General features: G+C 57.6%; 2 protein-coding genes across 9 annotated transcripts; one reads left to right on the forward strand and one right to left on the reverse strand.

Annotated features, from left to right (window-relative positions):
* Positions 1 to 397: 397 nt before the first annotated feature.
* RUNDC3A (RUN domain containing 3A) lies at positions 398 to 9,895 on the forward strand. 5 transcript variants are annotated; one of them, XM_042966706.1, is made up of 11 exons: positions 398 to 729; positions 4,410 to 4,525; positions 4,894 to 5,042; positions 5,232 to 5,317; positions 6,261 to 6,350; positions 6,451 to 6,531; positions 6,676 to 6,841; positions 6,941 to 7,098; positions 7,854 to 7,991; positions 8,122 to 8,228; positions 9,267 to 9,895. In XM_042966706.1, the coding sequence occupies exons 1-11, from the start codon at positions 623 to 625 to the stop codon at positions 9,407 to 9,409; spliced, it is 1,341 nt and encodes a 446-aa protein (XP_042822640.1). In that variant the 5' UTR covers positions 398 to 622; the 3' UTR covers positions 9,410 to 9,895. The 5 variants fall into 5 exon arrangements, with proteins under 5 accessions (XP_042822640.1, XP_042822636.1, XP_042822637.1 ...); XM_042966702.1 differs by having other exon boundaries at positions 568 to 729; positions 4,909 to 5,042; XM_042966703.1 differs by lacking the exon at positions 9,267 to 9,895 and adding an exon at positions 8,653 to 9,030 and having other exon boundaries at positions 568 to 729.
* Positions 9,896 to 10,545: 650 nt separating this feature from the next.
* SLC25A39 (solute carrier family 25 member 39) lies at positions 10,546 to 14,938 on the reverse strand. Of its 4 annotated transcripts, none has more exons than XM_042966708.1 (12): positions 14,805 to 14,938; positions 13,841 to 13,940; positions 13,648 to 13,707; positions 13,479 to 13,523; positions 13,112 to 13,221; positions 12,701 to 12,768; positions 12,434 to 12,558; positions 12,079 to 12,252; positions 11,627 to 11,736; positions 11,319 to 11,400; positions 11,159 to 11,239; positions 10,546 to 11,066 (listed from the first exon to the last, which is right to left on the reverse strand). In XM_042966708.1, exons 2-12 carry the CDS (start codon positions 13,923 to 13,925, stop codon positions 10,951 to 10,953), a joined length of 1,056 nt encoding a protein of 351 aa, XP_042822642.1. In that variant the 5' UTR covers positions 13,926 to 13,940; positions 14,805 to 14,938; the 3' UTR covers positions 10,546 to 10,950. The 4 variants fall into 4 exon arrangements, with proteins under 4 accessions (XP_042822642.1, XP_042822641.1, XP_007093869.1 ...); XM_042966707.1 differs by having other exon boundaries at positions 13,112 to 13,245; positions 14,805 to 14,937; XM_007093807.3 differs by lacking the exon at positions 14,805 to 14,938 and adding an exon at positions 14,042 to 14,709 and having other exon boundaries at positions 13,112 to 13,245.
* Positions 14,939 to 19,220: the final 4,282 nt, after the last annotated feature.

Below are 19,220 nucleotides of genomic sequence, written 5' to 3' on the forward strand. Positions count from 1 at the left end.
CAGATACTGATTGGGTGGGGGACGGGGCTGCGATGAGGGTATGGAAGTGAGGACCTCCTTTCCCCGGCAGCAGGAGGAAAACTGAGACACCACCGATCACAGCTCAGAAACCAAGGAGTTCAGTCGTTGGAACTCAGAGACGCGAGGCGAGGGGTCCCGGGCCCTGAGTGTGGGAATGGACAACAGGCCAGATACCCCCTCTTCCTCCTTCCAATCGCTGCTTCTTCCGGGGACCCCTTCCGCCCTCTTTCTGCCCCAGCCCTCTCCCCCCCCCCCCCACCCCCAAATTCTGCATCCTCTGCGGATTGGTGCCCGGCCTGCCAGGGGCGGGGCCCGAGGGCCTTGACGTCACCAGCCGAGGGGGGCGGGCGTCTAAGGGAGGGGGGTGACGGGCCCGGCTCAGCACCTCGGAGAGCTCCCTCCGGCCTTGTTTTGCTCTGGAATCGCCGCCGGGGGAGGGTGCCAGGGGGCCGGGCACCGGGAGCAGCGGCAGGGGGATGACCGAGCAGGGATCGAGGGGCCCCGGCGGGCAGAGGGCCCAGCCGTGATCCGGCGGGGGGGGGCCGGGGCTCCAGGCGGGGTGGGGGGCAGCTGGTGGCGGCAGCAGTGGCCGCACATCTGGATGGAAGCGAGCTTTGTCCAGACCACCATGGCTCTGGGGCTGTCCTCCAAGAAAGCGTCTTCCCGCAATGTGGCCGTGGAGCGTAGGAACCTGATCACCGTGTGCAGGTGGGCGCCGCTGGCGGGGGGTGGTCAGGGAGAGGCGTCGGGGCGGGCTGCGGAAATACGGACCGAGCGTGCCTGCCGGGAGGGTGCACAGCAGCCACGGAGGAAAAGGGATGAAGCACAGAGTTAAGAGGAGCGCGTCCACTGTTCCTCTCAGGCCCAGACCAGGAGGGGGTTTGGAGGTCTGGTCCCTATCCTTCTAGGCCAAGTCAGGCCTATGCCCAGTCCGGGGCCTAGGGGTGAGGGGTGTTTAATTGGCACTGCAGCTTCCTGTGAAAACCAGGAAGTGACATTGTGTGTGAGGGGGAGGGGTGGGGATGGCTGGCTCCCTTGCTGGGGGCGGGGGCGAGGTGGGCAGAGAAGAACTGACAGGTAGCGGCCTGAACGCCCTCCAAGCGTACCCTCACTCCCACCCCTGACATCCTGGCCTCTCAGGGGTGGGGCTTTCCTGGGAGATTTCCCAGGCTTAAATCCGGGAGCAGAGATGTGCCCTCCTCCATCTCTGGGCAGCTGCAGCCTGTGGCAGGATCAACTAGGGGTGTGGGCAAAGCCCCTGAATCCACCCAGTGAAGGGTGAGGGATGCTGTGCCTGCCGTGGGAAGGAGGGAGGGTCTGACCGCAGAAGCCTGGGTCTCCTGGGTTCCAGGGAGGAGACTGGGAGGGCAGATGTGTCCCTGAGGGTGGGGCTGTCGCAGTGTTGGGAAGATTCATCTGCTTTTGGGGGGCCCAGGAAATGAACCTTCCCACCTCAGCCCTGCAGTGACTCACCCTCACTGCCCTGCCCTGAGCCAGGAGCGGCCAGCTGCCCAGCCACTGTCCCTCAGACTCACCTGCCCTCATCTCTCCCTCTAGGACCTCCCCCCCCCCCCCACTAGCTGCCTTCTCCATCTGCAACCTCCCCACCCCCATGCCACCTCTGAGGGCAGGCACTCCAAGTGCCGGGCTCAGCTGTCCTGCCTTGCCACCCCCACCTTGCCTACACACAGGCCTTGGCCCTGCTCCTTCCCCCCAGGAATCAGCGCTCACCTGATGCCCTGGCTCCTGCCCGCCATAGCTCCTTCCAGGTTCCTGAGCACACACCCAACCACACTGCATCTGCCCCAGCCCAAAGTGCAGGCTGCTGCCTCCACCCTCACCTCTCAACCCCTGCCACTATGGTATAAAACAAAGGTTTCTGCCTTTGGGGCCAGAGGGTCCCAGGTTCAAGCTCTGACTTCATCAGTTATTTGCTGTACAACCATGGGAAGTCTCCTAACCATTCTGGGTCTTGGGTGCCTCATCATCCCCACTGTCAATGTAACAGCCACACCAAGGAATAGTTATGGCATAATTCGTGTAGGACCACATGCCTGGCACATGAAAATAGCCCTCTCCTGATGGTACCCTTCCTGTCTCTGAGAAGAAGGTTCTTCTTCTTTCCTTTGCCTGCTAGGACAACTGAGCCTCTTGAGTGCATGGGGAAAGGGGGGGGGGGGTGCGGGGAATCTCCCTTTGGCCTAGGCTGGAGAAGCAGAGGTTCTGGAGGTTCGGGAGTGGGCTTAGAGCTGGGGTGTGAGGGACAGAGTTTTGGAGGGGGGTGGGGGCATGACAAAGACTTAGAAACCCCTCAGGCCCCTGCTACCTCATCACTGTCATGTGGTTCGCCTCCAGCTCCCAGAACAGTTCCCTTTAGCAGGCCAAGGGCTCCCCTGGGCCCTGGCCTCCCCGTCTCCATGGTAACCTGCAGCAGCCACTGCACCTCCTAACAAGGAACACACCATGGGGCTCCCGGGGGCAATGACCAGTTCGGCGACACCCCTGAGGATAGATGGCAGATGGCTGCCACACTGAAACGAGCCCCAGGCCCCCACTGAGGGCTGACCCAGATGACCAGAAAATATCACGGGGGGTGAAGCGTGCTGCATAATGAAGCCCAGCTAATGCCCTAAACACACGCTCCTTCCAGCAGGGTCGACCTTACCATTAATGGCCCTGCTCCTCGCCACCCCTGCCCAATGGCCTATCACACTTACCTTCTCCCAGTCCTTCCTGGAGCCTGAGGCAGGTACTCTATTATTCCTGTTTGGGCCTCAGAGAGATTAAATGACCCGTCCAAGGCCACATGGATATCACCTGGAAACAGGATTTGAGTCCATCAGGCTGCTTCCATCTACTATGACCCCAACACTGACCTGGCTCTGATTTCGGGCCAGACCAGCTCTAAGCCCAAAGAGAGGGAGGGAGGGCCTTTGGCTCAGTTCTGCCATTGGTCTGAGAGCCTCAGAGGACAGTGCGTAAGGGCTGGAGCTTGCAGAGTGGAAGGCAGAGGAGGCAGGGGCTGCTCCCAGGCCTTGGGAATCGTGATGGCCACCAGGAGGCCACAAGATGTAGCAGAAAGAGGAAGCGCTTTGGAATCAGACATACTTACCTGACTCCTCACTAGCTGTGTGACTCTGAACAGATCAGTCCACCTCTTGAATCTTCAATTACCTTATCTGTCAAATGGGAATGATGATAGTAAGAGGACCTACCTCCCAGAGCTGTTGTAAAGATGGATGAGCTAATACATGCAAACTACAGTGCTTGACACGTTACAGGGCTTGATAAGCTTAGGGGGGGAGGGCAGTTCCAAGCAGCCCCCATATCCCCCCGACACCCACTCTTGCTCTGCTACCCACAATAGGGTAATAATGGGATGTTGGGAGCTGTGTCCTCATTCCTGCCCCATCCCAGTGCAGGGATGGCAGGTGGAGATTGCAGGGGTAGGGATTGCAGAGGTAGCTGAGGCTCTGAGCAGGATTGCAGAGAAGGACGGGGGCTGCTGGGCTCCAGTTTCTCAGCCCCGTTGGCTTCCCTTGATTCCCTTCCGCTCTGAGAAGCCAGGTGTCTGGACCTCTAAGACCCCTTCCAGAGATCTGCTGCCAATGTCCCGCACACACACACCCAATGTGTGTCAGACCCACAACCTGCACACACACACACACACACACACACACGCACACACACACACACGCACAGACACACAACGCCCCAGCCCGGCTCTGCACCGCCTGGTTCTGGGCAGCTGGTGTGTGGGCGACCAGGCTAGGAAGGAGAAGGGGAAAGGGGGGCATCCGTGTGCTAAAAGCCCACCTGGCCACCCTTGCATGCCCACGCTCCATGTGCTCAGTGCCAACTCACATGTCCTGGCACAGGTGACCCCCCCGCCGCCCCCAGAAGGGACTGAAGTTTGTTCCAGCAATAGCAGAAGACAGCACAGGGCAGGGGTACAAACCCACTTCTAACTCCTAGCTGACCTCTGACCCACACACATAGAAAATGCAACTCCAAAGGATGGGCAAGAAGGAAGGGGCTCTGGGAAAGACCCCTGACTCCGGGTGTCTCATCTTCTTACCTGTTCTATCCCCTCTCATACTTTATTCCTGAAGTTTCCTTTCTCTAGCTGTCACCTCTCCTATCACCTATATGTCAATCAGTCTCCCACCTGCCACTCTATCACTCCCAGGTCACAGCACCTCTGTGGTCACTGTGTATCCCTCCGTATTTCACCTTCTTTCCCTTTCCCACCACACCCATGCTCTTCATGACCTCTTCTCTGTCCTCCTTTACCTAACACCCCTCTCTTTGCCTAACACCCCTCCTCTACTGACATTACCCTGTTGTCTCACTGGACCCCCACTTCCCCCTCTCCCACCCCTCACCAGGTTCTCTGTGAAAACGCTGCTGGAGAAGTATACGGCAGAACCCATCGATGACTCATCCGAGGAGTTTGTGAATTTTGCAGCCATCTTAGAGCAGATCCTCAGCCACCGTTTCAAAGGTGGGCGGGCCCAGCTCCCTGTCCCCTGTTGTCCAGCCCTCCTAACTCCCAGCCTTTAGCTTCCAGCCACCCACTCTGATCTACCCTGTGGCTTTCTGAACCCCATCATTGACTCTGGGCCATGCACAGAGCTGGGAAGAGGGGACGGGGTCTTCTGGCCACTTGAGTGGGTGCCCACAAGCCCAATCAATGGGCGTGCAGTTATATGCTAGTGAGCCCTTTGTGTACATGCATGTGTGTGCACATATGTTCGGGGGAGGCACCATGTGTGGGCGTGGCTGCTTATACTTATGCATGTGTATACCCCATTACATGGACCCTGTACAAACTCCCTGGTTTTGCTGAGCCCCCTCCCTGCCCTGGCTCAGCCTGTGCCCCAGCAGGTCCGGTGAGCTGGTTCAGCTCAGACGGGCAGCGGGGCTTCTGGGACTATATCCGGTTGGCCTGCAGCAAAGTGCCCAACAATTGTGTGAGCAGCATTGAGAACATGGAAAACATCAGCACAGCCCGAGCCAAGGTGAGGGGCCTGTGATGGGCAGGGAGAGGGCAGCTGTTGGTTGCAGGGGAATACAGGGGGGGATTGCCTGCTCCTTGTTCCTCACCCCTGCCTACAGGCACTGGGTAGAAGAGCCACAGGAGGTCTAGACCCAATAGTGCACTCATGGGTCCCTTCAGGGCAACAAATAAAGGTGAGTGTGCTTTCCAGGGCCGGGCATGGATCCGAGTGGCACTGATGGAGAAGCGAATGTCGGAATACATCACCACAGCTCTGCGGGACACCCGGACCACCAGGTCAGACCCTCTCAGTCAGCTCGGCCCACAGATCCCAGTGTGCACGTTCACTGCCTAAACATACTCGATCCTTCAATTCTTAGAGCAACTTTCGGTACCTGGACTACAACTTCCAGCATGCACTGCTAGCTTGCTAGTTTCCCTCTCCCAGACTATCCTCTGCCGCTGCGCCTGCCTTCCTGGAACACACCTTTAGCACCACCACCATCTCTTCCAAGTCAGATTAATTATTCTCCACCATTCGGCAGCACTGACCTCATGCACAGCCCTAACCTTAGACACACCTCTGAACAAGCCTCAACTATGTTAACCTTGTTCCATGACCTATAACACAGAGCCCTACCTACTCCGCAAACAGTGGCAGCAGTCTGTACTTGCTACCCATGGACGACAGAGTCCCAGTGTGCCGAGCCTCAGTCTCTGCACCGTGGGTTTGCAGAGAGAATGGGTCTCAGGGGCCGGGGTCACAGGCAGAATTTGTGCTTGAAGCTGAGTATGGTCAGGGTCATGTCTCTCTCCCCACCAACCCAGTGGTCACATACAACCCAATGTTTTTACTCCATTCTATCTCTAGTCTGTCCTCACATGTCAGAGTTTACATCACCATATTTTTGAGCACCTGCTGTATGCCAAGCTCTAATGATTAGAACTGGTTTCCTGATTTTACCGTTCTGGAGGACTCCATGCTTTGCGGGAAAGGGGTAGTTCAGAGGATGGAGGAAAGTATTCTCAGGGAACACACGTTCTAATAGGTGGGAGACACAGTGGGCCCCACTCTGAGGGAGAGACCAGATCCACACCTGAGAGGTGAGCAGGAAAGAGACCCCTCCTTCCTCTAGGAAAGGTCTGTAGTAAGCTAACAAGAGAAGTCCTGAGGGGTGCCCCACCCGCCACCCCCGCGGGAGGATGCTGCACCATCAGTCCCTCGCTCCCCGCCCCGCAGGCGTTTCTATGACTCGGGAGCCATCATGCTTCGGGAGGAAGCCACCGTCCTCACCGGAATGCTGATCGGACTGAGCGCCATAGACTTCAGGTGGGGTCTGGATGGAGGTGGCGGAGGGAGTTTAGCCGCGAACGCCCACATTCCCATCTCCTCCTACCCGCCCCCAACCTTGTGGTTCCTCTGCCCCCAGCTTCTGCCTAAAGGGCGAAGTGCTGGACGGGAAGACCCCCGTGGTCATCGATTACACACCCTACCTAAAGTTCACCCAGAGGTGAGCACCAGGACTGCTGCGATGGGTGGGGGACGGCGGGCAGGGGGCAGGCTGCGCCGGCATCCGGGTCCCTCCGCCCCAGGGGGCCGGCAAGGGAAGCCCGGGCGGGCAGAGCGGGCCGTGCCCACCGCTCCTTCCCCCAAGCTATGACTACCTGACGGACGAGGAGGAGCGGCACAGCGCCGAGAGCAGTACCAGCGAGGACAACTCGCCCGAGCACCCGTACCTGCCGCTCGTCACCGACGAGGACAGCTGGTACAGCAAATGGCACAAGATGGAACAGAAGTTCCGCATCGTCTACGCGCAGAAGGTGCGTGATGCCGCGGCGGGGGCTGCGGGAAGGGGGGCGGGCGGCCGCTGGGACCCTCCCCCCGCGTCCCGCGGCCCGGGCTGAGCCGGCGCCCCGCAGGGCTACCTGGAGGAGCTGGTGCGCCTGCGCGAGTCGCAGCTGAAGGACCTGGAGGCGGAGAACCGGCGGCTGCAGCTGCAGCTGGAGGAGGCGGCGGCGCAGAACCAGCGCGAGAAGCGGGAGTTGGAAGGCGTGATCCTGGAGCTGCAGGAGCAGCTGTGAGCGCCGCCGCCGCCCTTCCCCGTCCCGGCCACCCCGACCACATCGCCCCCAGAGTCTAACGTCACCTTCCTTGATAACAGCATCTAGTGCAACCAACCGCCAGCATCAAACCACTGATCCCCTCACCTCCTCCACCCCAGGCCCCCGTCCCCAGCGAACTAAGTTACTCTCAACGTAAGATCCTGGGCGCCCCACTTCATCCGTCAGCTAGCATGGTTACAGAACATTACTCCTGGGACCCCAACATTACTGATAAGGACCTCAAATGTTACTTAGCAACCTTCAACACGATCCGTTATTCCCTCTGCTCAACAGCCCTCTGATCCACAACCACTGACCATCATCCCCAAGGTGACCACTGACTTCACTGCTACTCATCCCCAATAGCTCCCCCCTAGACCTTTTCATTACCCTGTGACCTGCCAGCAGGAGTCCCCAAGATACCCCATTAACCTTCAGGATTCCCACTCTGTTCTCTATCCACTCCACACTGACTTGAGTCCCACAAACACCCCATTGTCCCCTCCATCCCCCAGTAGGAGCACACCAAATCCCCGTCACCTCTCTAACCCCCAGTACCTTCCACTGACTCCCAGGACCTGCCCTACTGATCCTCAACATTCTGTCCCCATTTCTGCTATCCAGGTTTCATTCCTAACCCCACCACCACCTCTTTCTGAGCTCGCCCCCCCCCCCCTCCCCACTTCTGCTCCCTCTCCTAGCCAGTCCTGACCCCTCCTCCCCATCCCAGGACAGGTCTGATCCCCGGTGACCACGTTCCCCTGGCCCAGGGTTCCAAAGAGCTCACTACTCCCCTGGTCAACCAATGGCCGTCACTAGGAACGCTCAATGGGGCAGAGGGTGCCAACAACCCCAAGCTCTACCGGAGGTAAGCCTCAGCCAGGCTCAGCTTGGGCCCGAGTGCTGGCCCTTACTGGGAAGAGGGGCACCGGGGGGGGGGGGGGGGGGCGGAGGGCTGTAGGCCTCTGCCTGCACACCAGCCCTCTGCTCTGCCACAGACACAGTTTCATGAGCACGGAGCCACTGTCAGCTGAAGCCAGTCTGAGCTCGGACTCCCAGCGCCTGGGAGAGGGCAAACGGGATGAGGAGCCCTGGGGCCCCATCGGTGAGCCCCCGATCCAGCACCCAACTCTTCCAAGGAGGGCTGAGGCCAGGCCTTGGGGCCTATGGTCAGGCCCTGGCCAATTCCCTCTTTCATTCAGCCCTTCCAGAGAGCTTAGCACAGCAATTAAGTTAGGTTTGGGGGTGTTGGGCAGACCCTAGGGCAAACTAGCTGTGCCTCCTCCCCTGCCAGCTTGGTCAGTCACTTCACCTGGCTGAGCACTTCCCATCTGTAAAATGGGGATGCTGATTAAAATAACCACCCATGTTGGCATATGGTGAGGGCTCAATGGCTTTTTGGCATGATGACATCCTCAAGGGGCTGACAAATTCTTGGGGAATTCTTTGCCTAACTGATTTGCTCTTATCTCATGCACTCTGCGAACCGCTTGCCTGACCATTGTTTCCCCCTTTTCTTTGGCTGCCAGGAAGCTCAGAGCCAAATTAGTGGCTCTCTTCAAGCGAATGTCCAGGACTTCAACGCATGCATTTTGTGTTGCCCTCCCCTGGCTTCACCTTGGTTCCCCGCCCTAGTTTTCCCGGTGCCTGGACTTCTGCCTTTTCTTTCTAAAAACCACACTGTACTGGATGATTTTAGATCTTCTTTGAGACAAGGCAGGCTATGGACGTGGAACCCCGCCACACTGTGTTTGTGATTGTCCGTGTGTCTGTCTCCCCACCAGACTGTGAGCTCCGTGAGGGCAGGGACCGTGTCTCGTCCGTTCTCTGTATCCCCAGTGCTTGGAACGGAACAAGTGCTCACCGTGTGTTTAATAAACAGACAGAGAGGATGAACCTCAGGGGGAGACAGAGACATAAACTGACGATTACAATACAGTGTCCCTGGCACTGTGCATGGCATGGGCAGATGCTTATCAAGGTTTAACTGAAAATGGCAAATGCTCCAGAAATGAGGAAAAATTCCTGGGGGAGGGGGGGTTCACCTGAGGGCTGCCCCTCCACTGCCTTCGCCTGTACCCCCCTCCCCAACTCACACACAGGCAGACCAGTTGGCTTGGCCTCACCTGCCCTCTCTCCCCAGGGAAGGACCCCACGCCCTCCATGCTGGGCCTCTGCGGCTCCCTGGCCTCCATCCCCAGCTGCAAGTCCCTGGCGAGCTTCAAATCCAACGAGTGCCTGGTGAGCGACAGTCCTGAGGGCAGCCCAGCACTGAGCCCCAGCTGAGGAGCGGTGTGGGCAGCACCAACGCCAGCCCCCCCACCCCCACCCTGGCCAGGGGCACAGACACCTGCCGCCTTTCCTCAGAGTCCCCCAGTCCAGGCCACTTTTCCAGGGAACGCTGCCCACCCAGACATGGGTCTCTTGCGAAAGGCACCCTTTGCTTCTTGCCAGTTTTAGCTTTCTGCCCAAGGGAGCAGGAGCTGCAAAGGGGAGTCGGTTGGGCCAGGCTGCAGGGGCACCGCGGCCACAGGGAATCCTTGGGAAAGTTTGTTCCATTCTTCTGGTGACCCTGACGCCCGGCTGGCTTCCCACTGGACTCTTCTTCGCTCATCCCCACCACCCTCCTCAGGAGCTGGTGGCCCAGCCTCAGCACCCCCACCTCCCATGCCTCTTCAGTCTGTCCTTGTGTATTCCCTGGAGTCCCTCCCTTCCCAGTCCCCAGGGCAGGGGCTCTGAGGGGATCAGGCAAATAAAAACCAGAAGACTGAGGGCAACTTTGTCTGTGGGGGGCTGGGACTGGACACTGTCCTGAGGTGGCATAATCTGATAGAGCCGGTGCCGGGCCCATAACGAAGGTGATGCTAGACCGGACAGAATGGGTGCGTGCCCCACGGGAGCAGACCTGTCAGAAGAATGCCAGGAGTAGGTGGCTTTCCTGAGAAGGGTCCTAAATGTTAGGCCTTTCCCCAGCAGACATGTAAATGCCCCCATTCAGCCTAATACTCTTAATAACTTGCTTAGCCCCAAGCAGAGAAGACACTGAACATCCTGGGGGCAGGTGGAGGAGGCAAGCCCTGGCAGGGCCCTATTCTCCTTCCGGCACCCTGAGCAATTCAGCTTTGGCCCAGAGTTGCAGACCCAAAGAAGCAACCTCCCTCCTCTGTTGGCACTGAAGTGTGCCCTTGGGGAGAGGTTGCACCACCTTCTACCCTGGCCCTAACACTACCTGTCGCCCCCAACTCTGGGTCCTTGCACTGACCCAGCTCTCACTAAATAAGGAGGGGGGTGCTTTATATGGGTACCACCTGGGCAGTAAAAGCCGCTGTCAAGGTCCCCTCCAGGCCCCCTCTGTGCAAATCACTCACCAAGTCCCAGTTCCCTCCCCACCCCTGACCCCCCTGCACTCACAGGCACTGAAGAGAAGTTCATCATCTTTAGACTCAAGGAATTAACAGGGAAGGGTGCAGACTACACCAGGCCCAGGGTTTTGTGGCTCCCAGAAGCAGACCCAGCTACAGCAAACACAGGGAAATGGTGGGAAGGGAGGGGGCAGTTATCAGATTTGGTCTTGAACTTGGTCGGGGCGGGGGGGCTGGAAAAGTGATTATCCTTGGGGCTTGGGAATGAGGAACAGCAGGAAGAAAGCTGTTTTAGGGGGGCCTTGGCAGACCTAGAGGGGTAGCCCCAACCCCTGGAGCTCATAGTTGAGAGGGAAGGGAAATGAGGCCCCTCCCCTCAGTGCTGAGGACAAGGCACTTGGCTCAGTCTCCTTCTGCCCCACCCCCATCCATGGAAGAGATAGGGTCCTTGTCCCCTGGCTCCTTTTAAGAGCCCAGAGGCTGTTCTCTGTTGAGCCTCTGGAAGAAGCTTTTGCCAAACTCGTAAGTGCTGATCATGATGGCACAGGAGGGGGCAGCCTTGATGATCCTCGGGAGAAAGCCTGCAATGGGAGACGGAGATTAGGGTCAGAGGTCAGGGTCCTGGGAGGGGCCCAATCCTTCCAAGTTTGGACACACACACACAGACACTCACCTGCAAAGAGTCCCCTGGTGCCAGACTCAGCCCGGATCCTCCGCAGCAGCAGCCAGGTGGAGTCGGCGTGTGGGGGCGTCACTGCAAACATAAGGCACAGCCCAGTAAGACCCCGCTTGGGCCCCCACCTGCCTAGCCCCACACCAGCCAGAACCTTCACCTCTCACAGCCTCCACCGCTCCCAGTGCGACCTGGCGTTGCGTCTTCACCACGTCAAAGGGTAGAGTCAGGATGGCCGCCACCTGGCGGGGTAGGGAGAGAGCTGGTCTCCATTCCCAGGACCCCCATCCCTCGCATCCAGCCAGGGTCTGCCAACCTTAACTAGGATTTCACCAGGGAGGGCGAGCTTGCTCCTCAACAGGCAGCCACCTGCCGCTACACGAGCACTCTTCTCTTGAGCACCTCCAACAACCCTCAGGCCTCCCAAGGACACATCCACTGGCCTCACTCCCTGTCCGATCAACTCACCGTCCCTGAGATGCCGCCAGCCACAAAGCTGATGCCCACGGATGTCTGGTCTTTTGGCCTGAGCCCGCTCAACCAGCTCTTCACCAGCTCATAGTTGAACCAGTACAGGGCTTGGGGGCGCAAGGATACGCTCATTAGAGTTGGAGAGGGCAGCAGGGTGGCCCCAGACCTCCCATTTTCCACTGCTGCACGATGTGACAAGCCCTCCCTCCTGGTAACCAAGACTGCTCGTTACGTGCCAGTTTCTGTAACGGGCCCTCTGCAGAAATTTACTTCTGAAAACCTGGGTGAATACCCTGCCTGCTGGCCCCATTGCACAGATGAGCTATTCAAAGCCCAGAGAAGTCAGGTGACTTCAAAGTCAGTAATAGCACAACTGGGATTTAACTGCAGAACTCTTGTGAGTCATCCAAAGGCTCCGTTACCCCAGCCCCTGCACCCCTGATTCCTACCTGAAAAGGGCACATCCCGAAGGGCAGTGGGGCCCCAGCCCAGCCACAGCGAGCGCCAGCCGCCCTGAGCCATGGCAGCTCGGACACAGGCACCCAGCTCCCGGTATGACACGTGCTGAGCCTGCAGCTTTGTCCGCACCAGCTCCAGGGGGCTGATCACAGTCACGGTTCCCACTAGGGGGAATAGTGGGGAGAGGTCAGCTCACGGGGCCCAACGGCAACGTGTCCCAGGATCTGGGGGCCCAAGAGATCCCTCTACCCCTAAGCTGCCAGACACCGGAGCTGGAAGCCAGAACCGGACTCAAGCACAGGTGGGGGTCAGAGAGAGAGATCAAGGGCCCAAGGCTGTGCTCACAGCGGGCTAGTGCGCCAGCCACCATAGGTGCGTAGAGGTCAGAAGTCAGGGCTCGACCACAAAGGAAGGCCTTGAGTTGGTCATAGGCGGTGAAGTAGATGGCAGTGGCCGGCACAGTCATAACCCTGGGAGGGTGAACAGAGGTTAGCTGGGACTCCCAAAGCCTCCCAAACCTCCCAGGCCTCCCCTGCCCAGTCAGCCAACAGGAGAGGAACGGGCCAGAGGATTCCGGGAAGGAAAAGCAAATACACAAGCTGGGATACTCACAAGGTGGCTGGGAGGCCGCTCCACAGGGTCCTAGTGCCTTCATGTCTCACGATCTTCACAAAGGCATCCTGGCCAAGCAGACACCAGTCCACAAGGAGGAAGGTGAAGAAGCTCCATGAGGGGGCTAACCCATACTTGGCCCCAGCCTGACGCCCTCACCTCTGCCCACTGCCCAGAGTCCTGGCAGTAGTCGCTCAGGCCCCCACACACTCAATCACCCACTTAGCTCCAAGTGGACTCTTGCCCACCCTTCAAAACCTCATAGCGACGATACCTCCTCAGGGAAGCCCTTCCCAAACTGAACCGGCCACCCCTACTTGCTTTGCGTCACTCATTCTTTCCTGAGTCTGCAGCGTGACCAATGCAAAGCCCTCAGGAATGCCTAGAGACACGGTTGAGGGCACAACTCACCAAGGTGCCCGTAAAACGCGTGGGGTCCTGGAACCAGGTGGCACAGCGGGCACCATTTGGGCACAAGTACAGGGGCTCCAGGACACCATTGCAGTACAGGAGGCACTTCCCTGTGGATCGGAGAGAGGAGGGCACTGGGAAAGGGGAGGGGGTGTTAGGATGACTATGCTCTGGAACCCTGCAGGGAGGTGGTGAGCCCCCATCCCTAGAGGGCCAGCAGAGGCTGTGGTCCCTGCGTGGACATTCCTGACAGAGGGCTCGCTAACAGGACCTGGAAGTGTGTGCTAGGGCTGTGGAGCTCTCGGGTCCCCTGGGGACACTCCCTCCCCTGGGCCTTCACAAGCCCCCTGTGGCTTGGGGAACTCACATTTGGTGTAGGGGAGGCTCCAGAGTCTGGAGGAAGACATCAGCTCTAAAATACAAGGCAGTCCCTTAAGTCAGGAGAACCCCCCCACCCGCTCCAGGGACCCCATCCCTGGAAGACCCTTGTTTTATCCAGGCATCACCCCATATTGGCTCCAGGGTCAGGCACTCACCACCGGCCACGGAGGGGCGCTGAGACTGCAAGCGTACCTTCACCACGTCCAGGGGTGTCACTGGGGGGAAGACAGCAGGTCTGAAGTCTCCTTAAGGACCCCAACCCTGACCCCTCCTCCAGGACCAGGTCCCCTCCAATCTTTGGTCTGCCCTAGTCCCCAGCTGCCCCCACCCCACCTCCCCAGATCTTACTGAAGAGGGAGGTGACCACAGCCCCGGTGCCTGAGGCCACCATTTGTTGGAGGGGGCTAATGCCCCCAGGGTTCTGGTCAGCCATCTTGTAGCTTCAATTCTGAAAAATAAACAGTCAACTGGAGTCCCAACTCACGAAACACGAGTCAGTGGGAAGGGAAGAAAGGGATTTGACCCAGCCCTTCATCCCAATTCACTCACTTAACATGAATTCAAACGATCCTCACGATAACCTTTTAAAGCAGTTGTCAGCTCCACTTTGTCAATTGAGAAACAGAGATTCATAGAGGTAGGGTGACCTGACCAAGGTCACTGTGGGAGTAGTTAGGAGGGAAGCCTGGGGAGTTACTCACTGGTTAAGAGGCAATAATGGCCCACTGCCATTCCCTCATCTAAGCAACACGGAATTACCGTGCCCCCTCCTCGGGGCAGGCACCTGGTTTGGCCCTGGGGACCCAAAGATCAAAACGTCTGAGCCGCTCCCCAAAGCCCCTGCCTCTCGAGGCAGGCACTTGGGAGCTCCGAGTCACCGGGCCTGAAAGGTGGGGCCGAGCAATGAGGGAAACGTGTAAACAAATCTGATGGTCACGAAAGGACCGTCCGCTCTCTCGGGACTGCAGGCGAGCTTCCAGGCCCTCCCCCGCACCCTCCCCCCGAGGCCGGAAGGGCCAGTCCCCAGGCCTAGATAGGAAGGACAATCTCTCTGCTCTCTTCCCAAGACAGAGGCGGGGTTGTTCGGCCGAGAGGGCGAAAAGTAGGTTTGGAGAGACAGGATCTCTCCTTGTTCCTCCGGCACGCCGGTCCCGCGCTCAGCGGACGCCCGGTGGGACCGAAGAGGTCGGCCCGACCGCTCACGACTCCAGGCCCCCAGCCCAGCTCAGGCTCCCCGGGACCTCGGAAGGCCCACCTCCACCCCCGCCCCCGCCCCGAGCCGGGCCCTCAACCCCGGTCCAGCTCCGCCCACCTGGCTCCAGGCCGGTGCTCGCGCTGCGCGGCGCCCAGGGCCCAGCGGGCCCATGGCGGCTCCGCGGCCGGTGCAGGGTCCGCGCGCGCTCGACCCGTACCGAGGCCGACTTGAAAAGCAGCAGAGCCCGCCCCGCCTCCGGACCGCGCCGCGAGGCCCCGCCCCCCGCCGGCCGACCTGCCGCACGCCCGGAGTGCCGCCGGCCCCGCCCACCCGCAGAGGTTCTGGGACCCGCACCGCCCCAGTCCCCCAGCCGAGGGAGGGTGCGCCGCAGGTTCTCCGCCGGACCAGCGCCCCAAGGTCGCGGGGTCTCCACGTCGAGCGTGACGGAGGCAGCACCGCACTTAACAGCGTGGTCTTACAAACTCCATCCCACCAGTACGCTGGGCGATCTCTGCCCGGGGAGTCCCAGCTCTTCCCTTAACTTTCCAGACCAACGTGGTGTAAAGCGCTCTCCCGCTCTTCCTCGGTGTCCTCATCTGCGGAGCCGGCAGGGATTTGAATCAGTTCTTCCAAGGCCACGGGACGATCAGATAGTGATGGCATATATTTACCCGCCGGGCTCCCTGCGGAGTTTTCCAATTTAGTGATGACGTACGGAACAGAAATTAGCATTATTCCTATTTTACAGATAATCGACTGAGGCGCTGCTCCACAACCTCTTGCCAAACTGCTGGGTACCGTGCGCGTGGGCGCTGGGGTTAGAAGAGCTGTGACTCGGACCAGGCAGGCTGGACAGAGAAAAGGCTCGCCCGGGAGCCAGGAAACACAGGGTCCGCCGGACTCCATTTAGGCTGCATCCCACCACCGTGTGTGACCTTGGGCAAGTTACGCCGCCACTCCGGGCCTCGGGTTCCTCCTTCGCACAATGAAAGGGTTGAGTAGGAAAGAAGGGGACCGACATTTTTGCGTTGGCTACTGTCACGTTATTTTTTCTAAGTCCCCAAGTTTTTAGAAGTGTATTATTATTTGGGCCCTTTTGACAGAAGAGGAAACGGGGGCTCAAAGTTAAGTGCCTTCCAGGTACTTTCCCCCTGCACTGGGGGGTGCCGCACTGGGTGACAGGTAGGCTTAAATCCTGCGCTGACGTCTCTGATCCCGCTTCTCAGAGAGACACGTATCTCCCCCGCAAGCCCCGCACCTGAGACCCCCACCACCTGCCTTGCCTTTAAAACTTTTGTGCAGTCGTAATTATTTGTCCGAACACAGAAAAATGAACACGGAGTGCAAACCTGCGCCTTTAAGAAGGGCAGTCCGTGACTTTGACGTCACCAGCTTCTCGGACCTGAAGCCGCCCAGCCAGCCAGCGCACGCGAGGTTAGCACGCGGATTCGAAGGGGCCGACCATCAGCTTTCCCTGAAACTGGCTTTGGGGCTCCGAGAGGCTTGAAAGCCCACGTTTAGGAGCGGGTTAGTGCAAACTCTAACGGGTGAAGTGGCCGCTGGTCGAAAGGGCAGGGGAGAAGGTGCCTTTACATTCCCTTACTCCCCGTCAAGAGGAGGTCTGAAATTACACAAAATCATTTTATAAACTGTATGTATGTAAAGGCGAGAACCAAGCTTCTATTAAGGTCTTTCACAGCCTCCAAGTTACGGTTTACCCAAACACGTTCCCAGCCAACAACCAAGAGATTACTCTTCCATGATACAGAGGAAGAAACTGAGGGCCTTGTGTGTAATGGCTCCTACCGTGGAGTAGAACCAAGACTTGTCTCAGCAATCTCCCATTTTGCAAATAAGAAAATGGAGGCGGGAGAGGTCAAAATCACACCAAGGTCACTCAAATGAAAGAGCCAGGATTCAAACCCCCAGTTGCCTGAGTCCAGAGGAGCTCTCACCCCACCCGGTTCAGAACCAAGTTTCTCTGCTCCCTGCAGTGACCTGCTCACCTGTTGGAGGTTTTATCTACTCAGGCCTTGGGCTCAAGAAATCCAAGAAATGCAGCTCGTGCCTCAAGATCAGAGCACGTGGGAGGCAGGGGCCAGCGCCACCTCTAGCAAATATCTTAAAGCCTCTGTGCCTTAGCTTTCCCCTTTATAAATTGAGCTGATGGGGATAATAATGCACCCACCTCATAATACACTATGTGAGGATTTAATAAGTTAATAGTAGGTTGGTAAGTTAATAGCTGTGAAATACTTAGACCCTTGCCTATCCTGTGGCAAGCACTCAATGACTATTATTGATTGCCCATCCCCAGGACCTGTAGCATAGAATGTTCTAGAAAGAGCCTTTAGAGCATCCAAGTTCTGGTCCTACCTCTGCCTCCAAATGCAGACACAGATAGTAATAATTCCTGAAACACCTCCTTGCCCAGAGCCAAAATCATACAGCTGCAAAGTAGCAGTCAGAACCAAACCTGGTGACCTCTGAGCCTCAGTTTCCACCCACAGTAGAATAAGGGGCTTGCATTCCATTTCTGGTTTTCTTCTCGCAAGAGGAGGCCTGTGAGATTTATCGCTATGCCTCAGTTTCTTCATCTGAAAATAACAATGATGTCATTCGTCCTGCCTAACTTACAGACTCCTAGCTAAAGTCACATCTGTGAAAGCCCTGTGAAGAGTCGACAAATGGTTCTGTGGCTCCTGACAGGATCCCTGAGTTGATCAGATCACGGTCCCTGCCTTCCCCCACCGGTAAATGCTTTGAGCCGGAGAAAACCTTGGGACATCACTGGTGTGAGCAAAGCCCAGGGCAGTGGCAACAGTCTGGACAGGTGGGAGGGCTTATCCGGGGGCAATGAGGCACCACTCAAGCTACTGGATGCATCTCCCAAGGATGGTCGTGGCAGCTGCAGGGCGGATCAGGAGCCTTGAGATGCCCATGAAGCTCTGGGGCCCTGGCTAGACTCACCTGCCCAGAGACCTGAGGAGGAAGCAGCCATTGTCCCGGCTGACTTGGCCACAGTTCACACTGACCACACACCCAGTAATCCTTCCAGAGGCAGCATGTGGCCCCACATGGCCATCACCAGCTTCCTCATCAGATGGAGAAACAGAAACTCCTTTCAATCATAAAAGGAAAGAAAACAGCCCTAGGAGCTGTTGTGGGGACTGAAGGATAAGTCCTTGCCTGGCCCTGGGGGAGTGACATCAACAGAAGGTAGTTTATTGTGAGATTGAATTCTTCCATACAAGCCCTGCAGGGGGACAGTGCCACACCCCCCCCCCAAGCTTGCACTCCACCCCCCCACCCCCACTCCCGGCATCTGGGAAGACATTTGTGGGGCCTAAGTCATGCTTGTGTCCTTCCCATGGACCCCACCAGCACCTATGAGCTCATAGCCAGCACCTGTCTCCACCTGGAGCTGTCTTCCTGGAGGCTGGGCCCACAGTTGCAGGGCCACTGAGCTGGAGAGAAATCCAAACTCCAGGCTCAGCGCTAAATGCCAAGTCAGATTTTTGATTGGACCTTGAGGGCAGGAAGGGGTGGGTGAGTTGCAGAAAACTATATTGGGCCAATCGGAGAAAATTGAGTAAGGCCCGTATAGTAGATATTACCTCATCGGTGTTAAATTTCTTGAGTGTGCTAACCGTGCTGTGGTTTCGTAGGAAAATGCCCTTGTTCTTAGGAAACACACGCTGAAGTGTTTAGGGGTGAACATCTGCAATGTAGTCTCAAACGGTTCAGCAACAATAGAGATAAAACCAATGTAGCAGAATGGGAAGAACCAGTGAAGCAAGGCAAAGGGCATATGGGTCCTCATTGTACCATTCAGGCACTTTTTCTGAAGTTTTTGAAGTTTTCAAAACAAAAAGGTGGTGGGGAAAGGGATTTCTCCCTCTGAAATACTTAAAGGGCCGGAAAGCAGCAAAACTGCCTTCTTTTTTAAAATTTTTTAACAGTATCTATTTTTTTTAACTGTTATCTATTTTTGAGAATAGGGGGGGAAGGGCAGAGAGAAAGGGTGACAGAGGATCCAAAGTGGGCTCTGTGCTGACAGCTGAGAGCCCAGTGTGGGACTCAAACTCATGAGCCGAACCGAACCGTGAGATCATGACCTGAGCTGAAGTCGGACAATTAACCGAGCCACCCAGGTGCCCCAAAGCTGTCTTTTTTTTTTTTTGGAGGTTAAAAAGATACCCGTAATAGCTAGGATCAACCCACCCGGGGAAAGGCATCTGTTCACAACACCTCTCCGTCCCCCACCACTGCCGTCTCCAGCACCCACGCCCGAGAGGGTGAGTTGGGGAGTTTCTGGACACCCAAGGCTTCATTGAAGGGACCCTAGGTGTAGTCTGAGGAAATGGCCCCAGAGGGAAAGGGTCCTGACAGACCCTCCAGAATTGCCTCCCTCCACCCCTATCCCAGCCCGACTCCCAGAGCTCTTAGGGACAGGCTCTCTCCTGCTCAGCTCAGAGACAGAGTTAAATTAAAAAGCAGGGCTGGAGAATGTATTGGGTAGTTGTTCTCGTC

This window comes from Panthera tigris, chromosome E1 (assembly GCF_018350195.1).
Source record: "Panthera tigris isolate Pti1 chromosome E1, P.tigris_Pti1_mat1.1, whole genome shotgun sequence".
Taxonomy (NCBI): Eukaryota; Metazoa; Chordata; class Mammalia; order Carnivora; family Felidae; genus Panthera; species Panthera tigris.

Coding starts and splice junctions, on each gene's coding strand:
- RUNDC3A (XM_042966706.1), top strand. CDS start 623: ATGGAAGCGAGCTTTGTCCAGACCACCATGGCTCTGGGGCTGTCCTCC. Junction 4,526..4,893: donor CCTCAGCCACCGTTTCAAAG/GTGGGCGGGCCC, acceptor GCCCTGGCTCAG/CCTGTGCCCCAGCAGGTCCG. Junction 6,842..6,940: donor GCATCGTCTACGCGCAGAAG/GTGCGTGATGCC, acceptor GGCGCCCCGCAG/GGCTACCTGGAGGAGCTGGT.
- SLC25A39 (XM_042966707.1), bottom strand. CDS start 13,925: ATGGCTGACCAGAACCCTGGGGGCATTAGCCCCCTCCAACAAATGGTG. Junction 13,708..13,840: donor TGTGGTCACCTCCCTCTTCA/GTAAGATCTGGG, acceptor TCTTCCCCCCAG/TGACACCCCTGGACGTGGTG. Junction 11,240..11,318: donor AGCGGTGGAGGCTGTGAGAG/GTGAAGGTTCTG, acceptor TTATGTTTGCAG/TGACGCCCCCACACGCCGAC.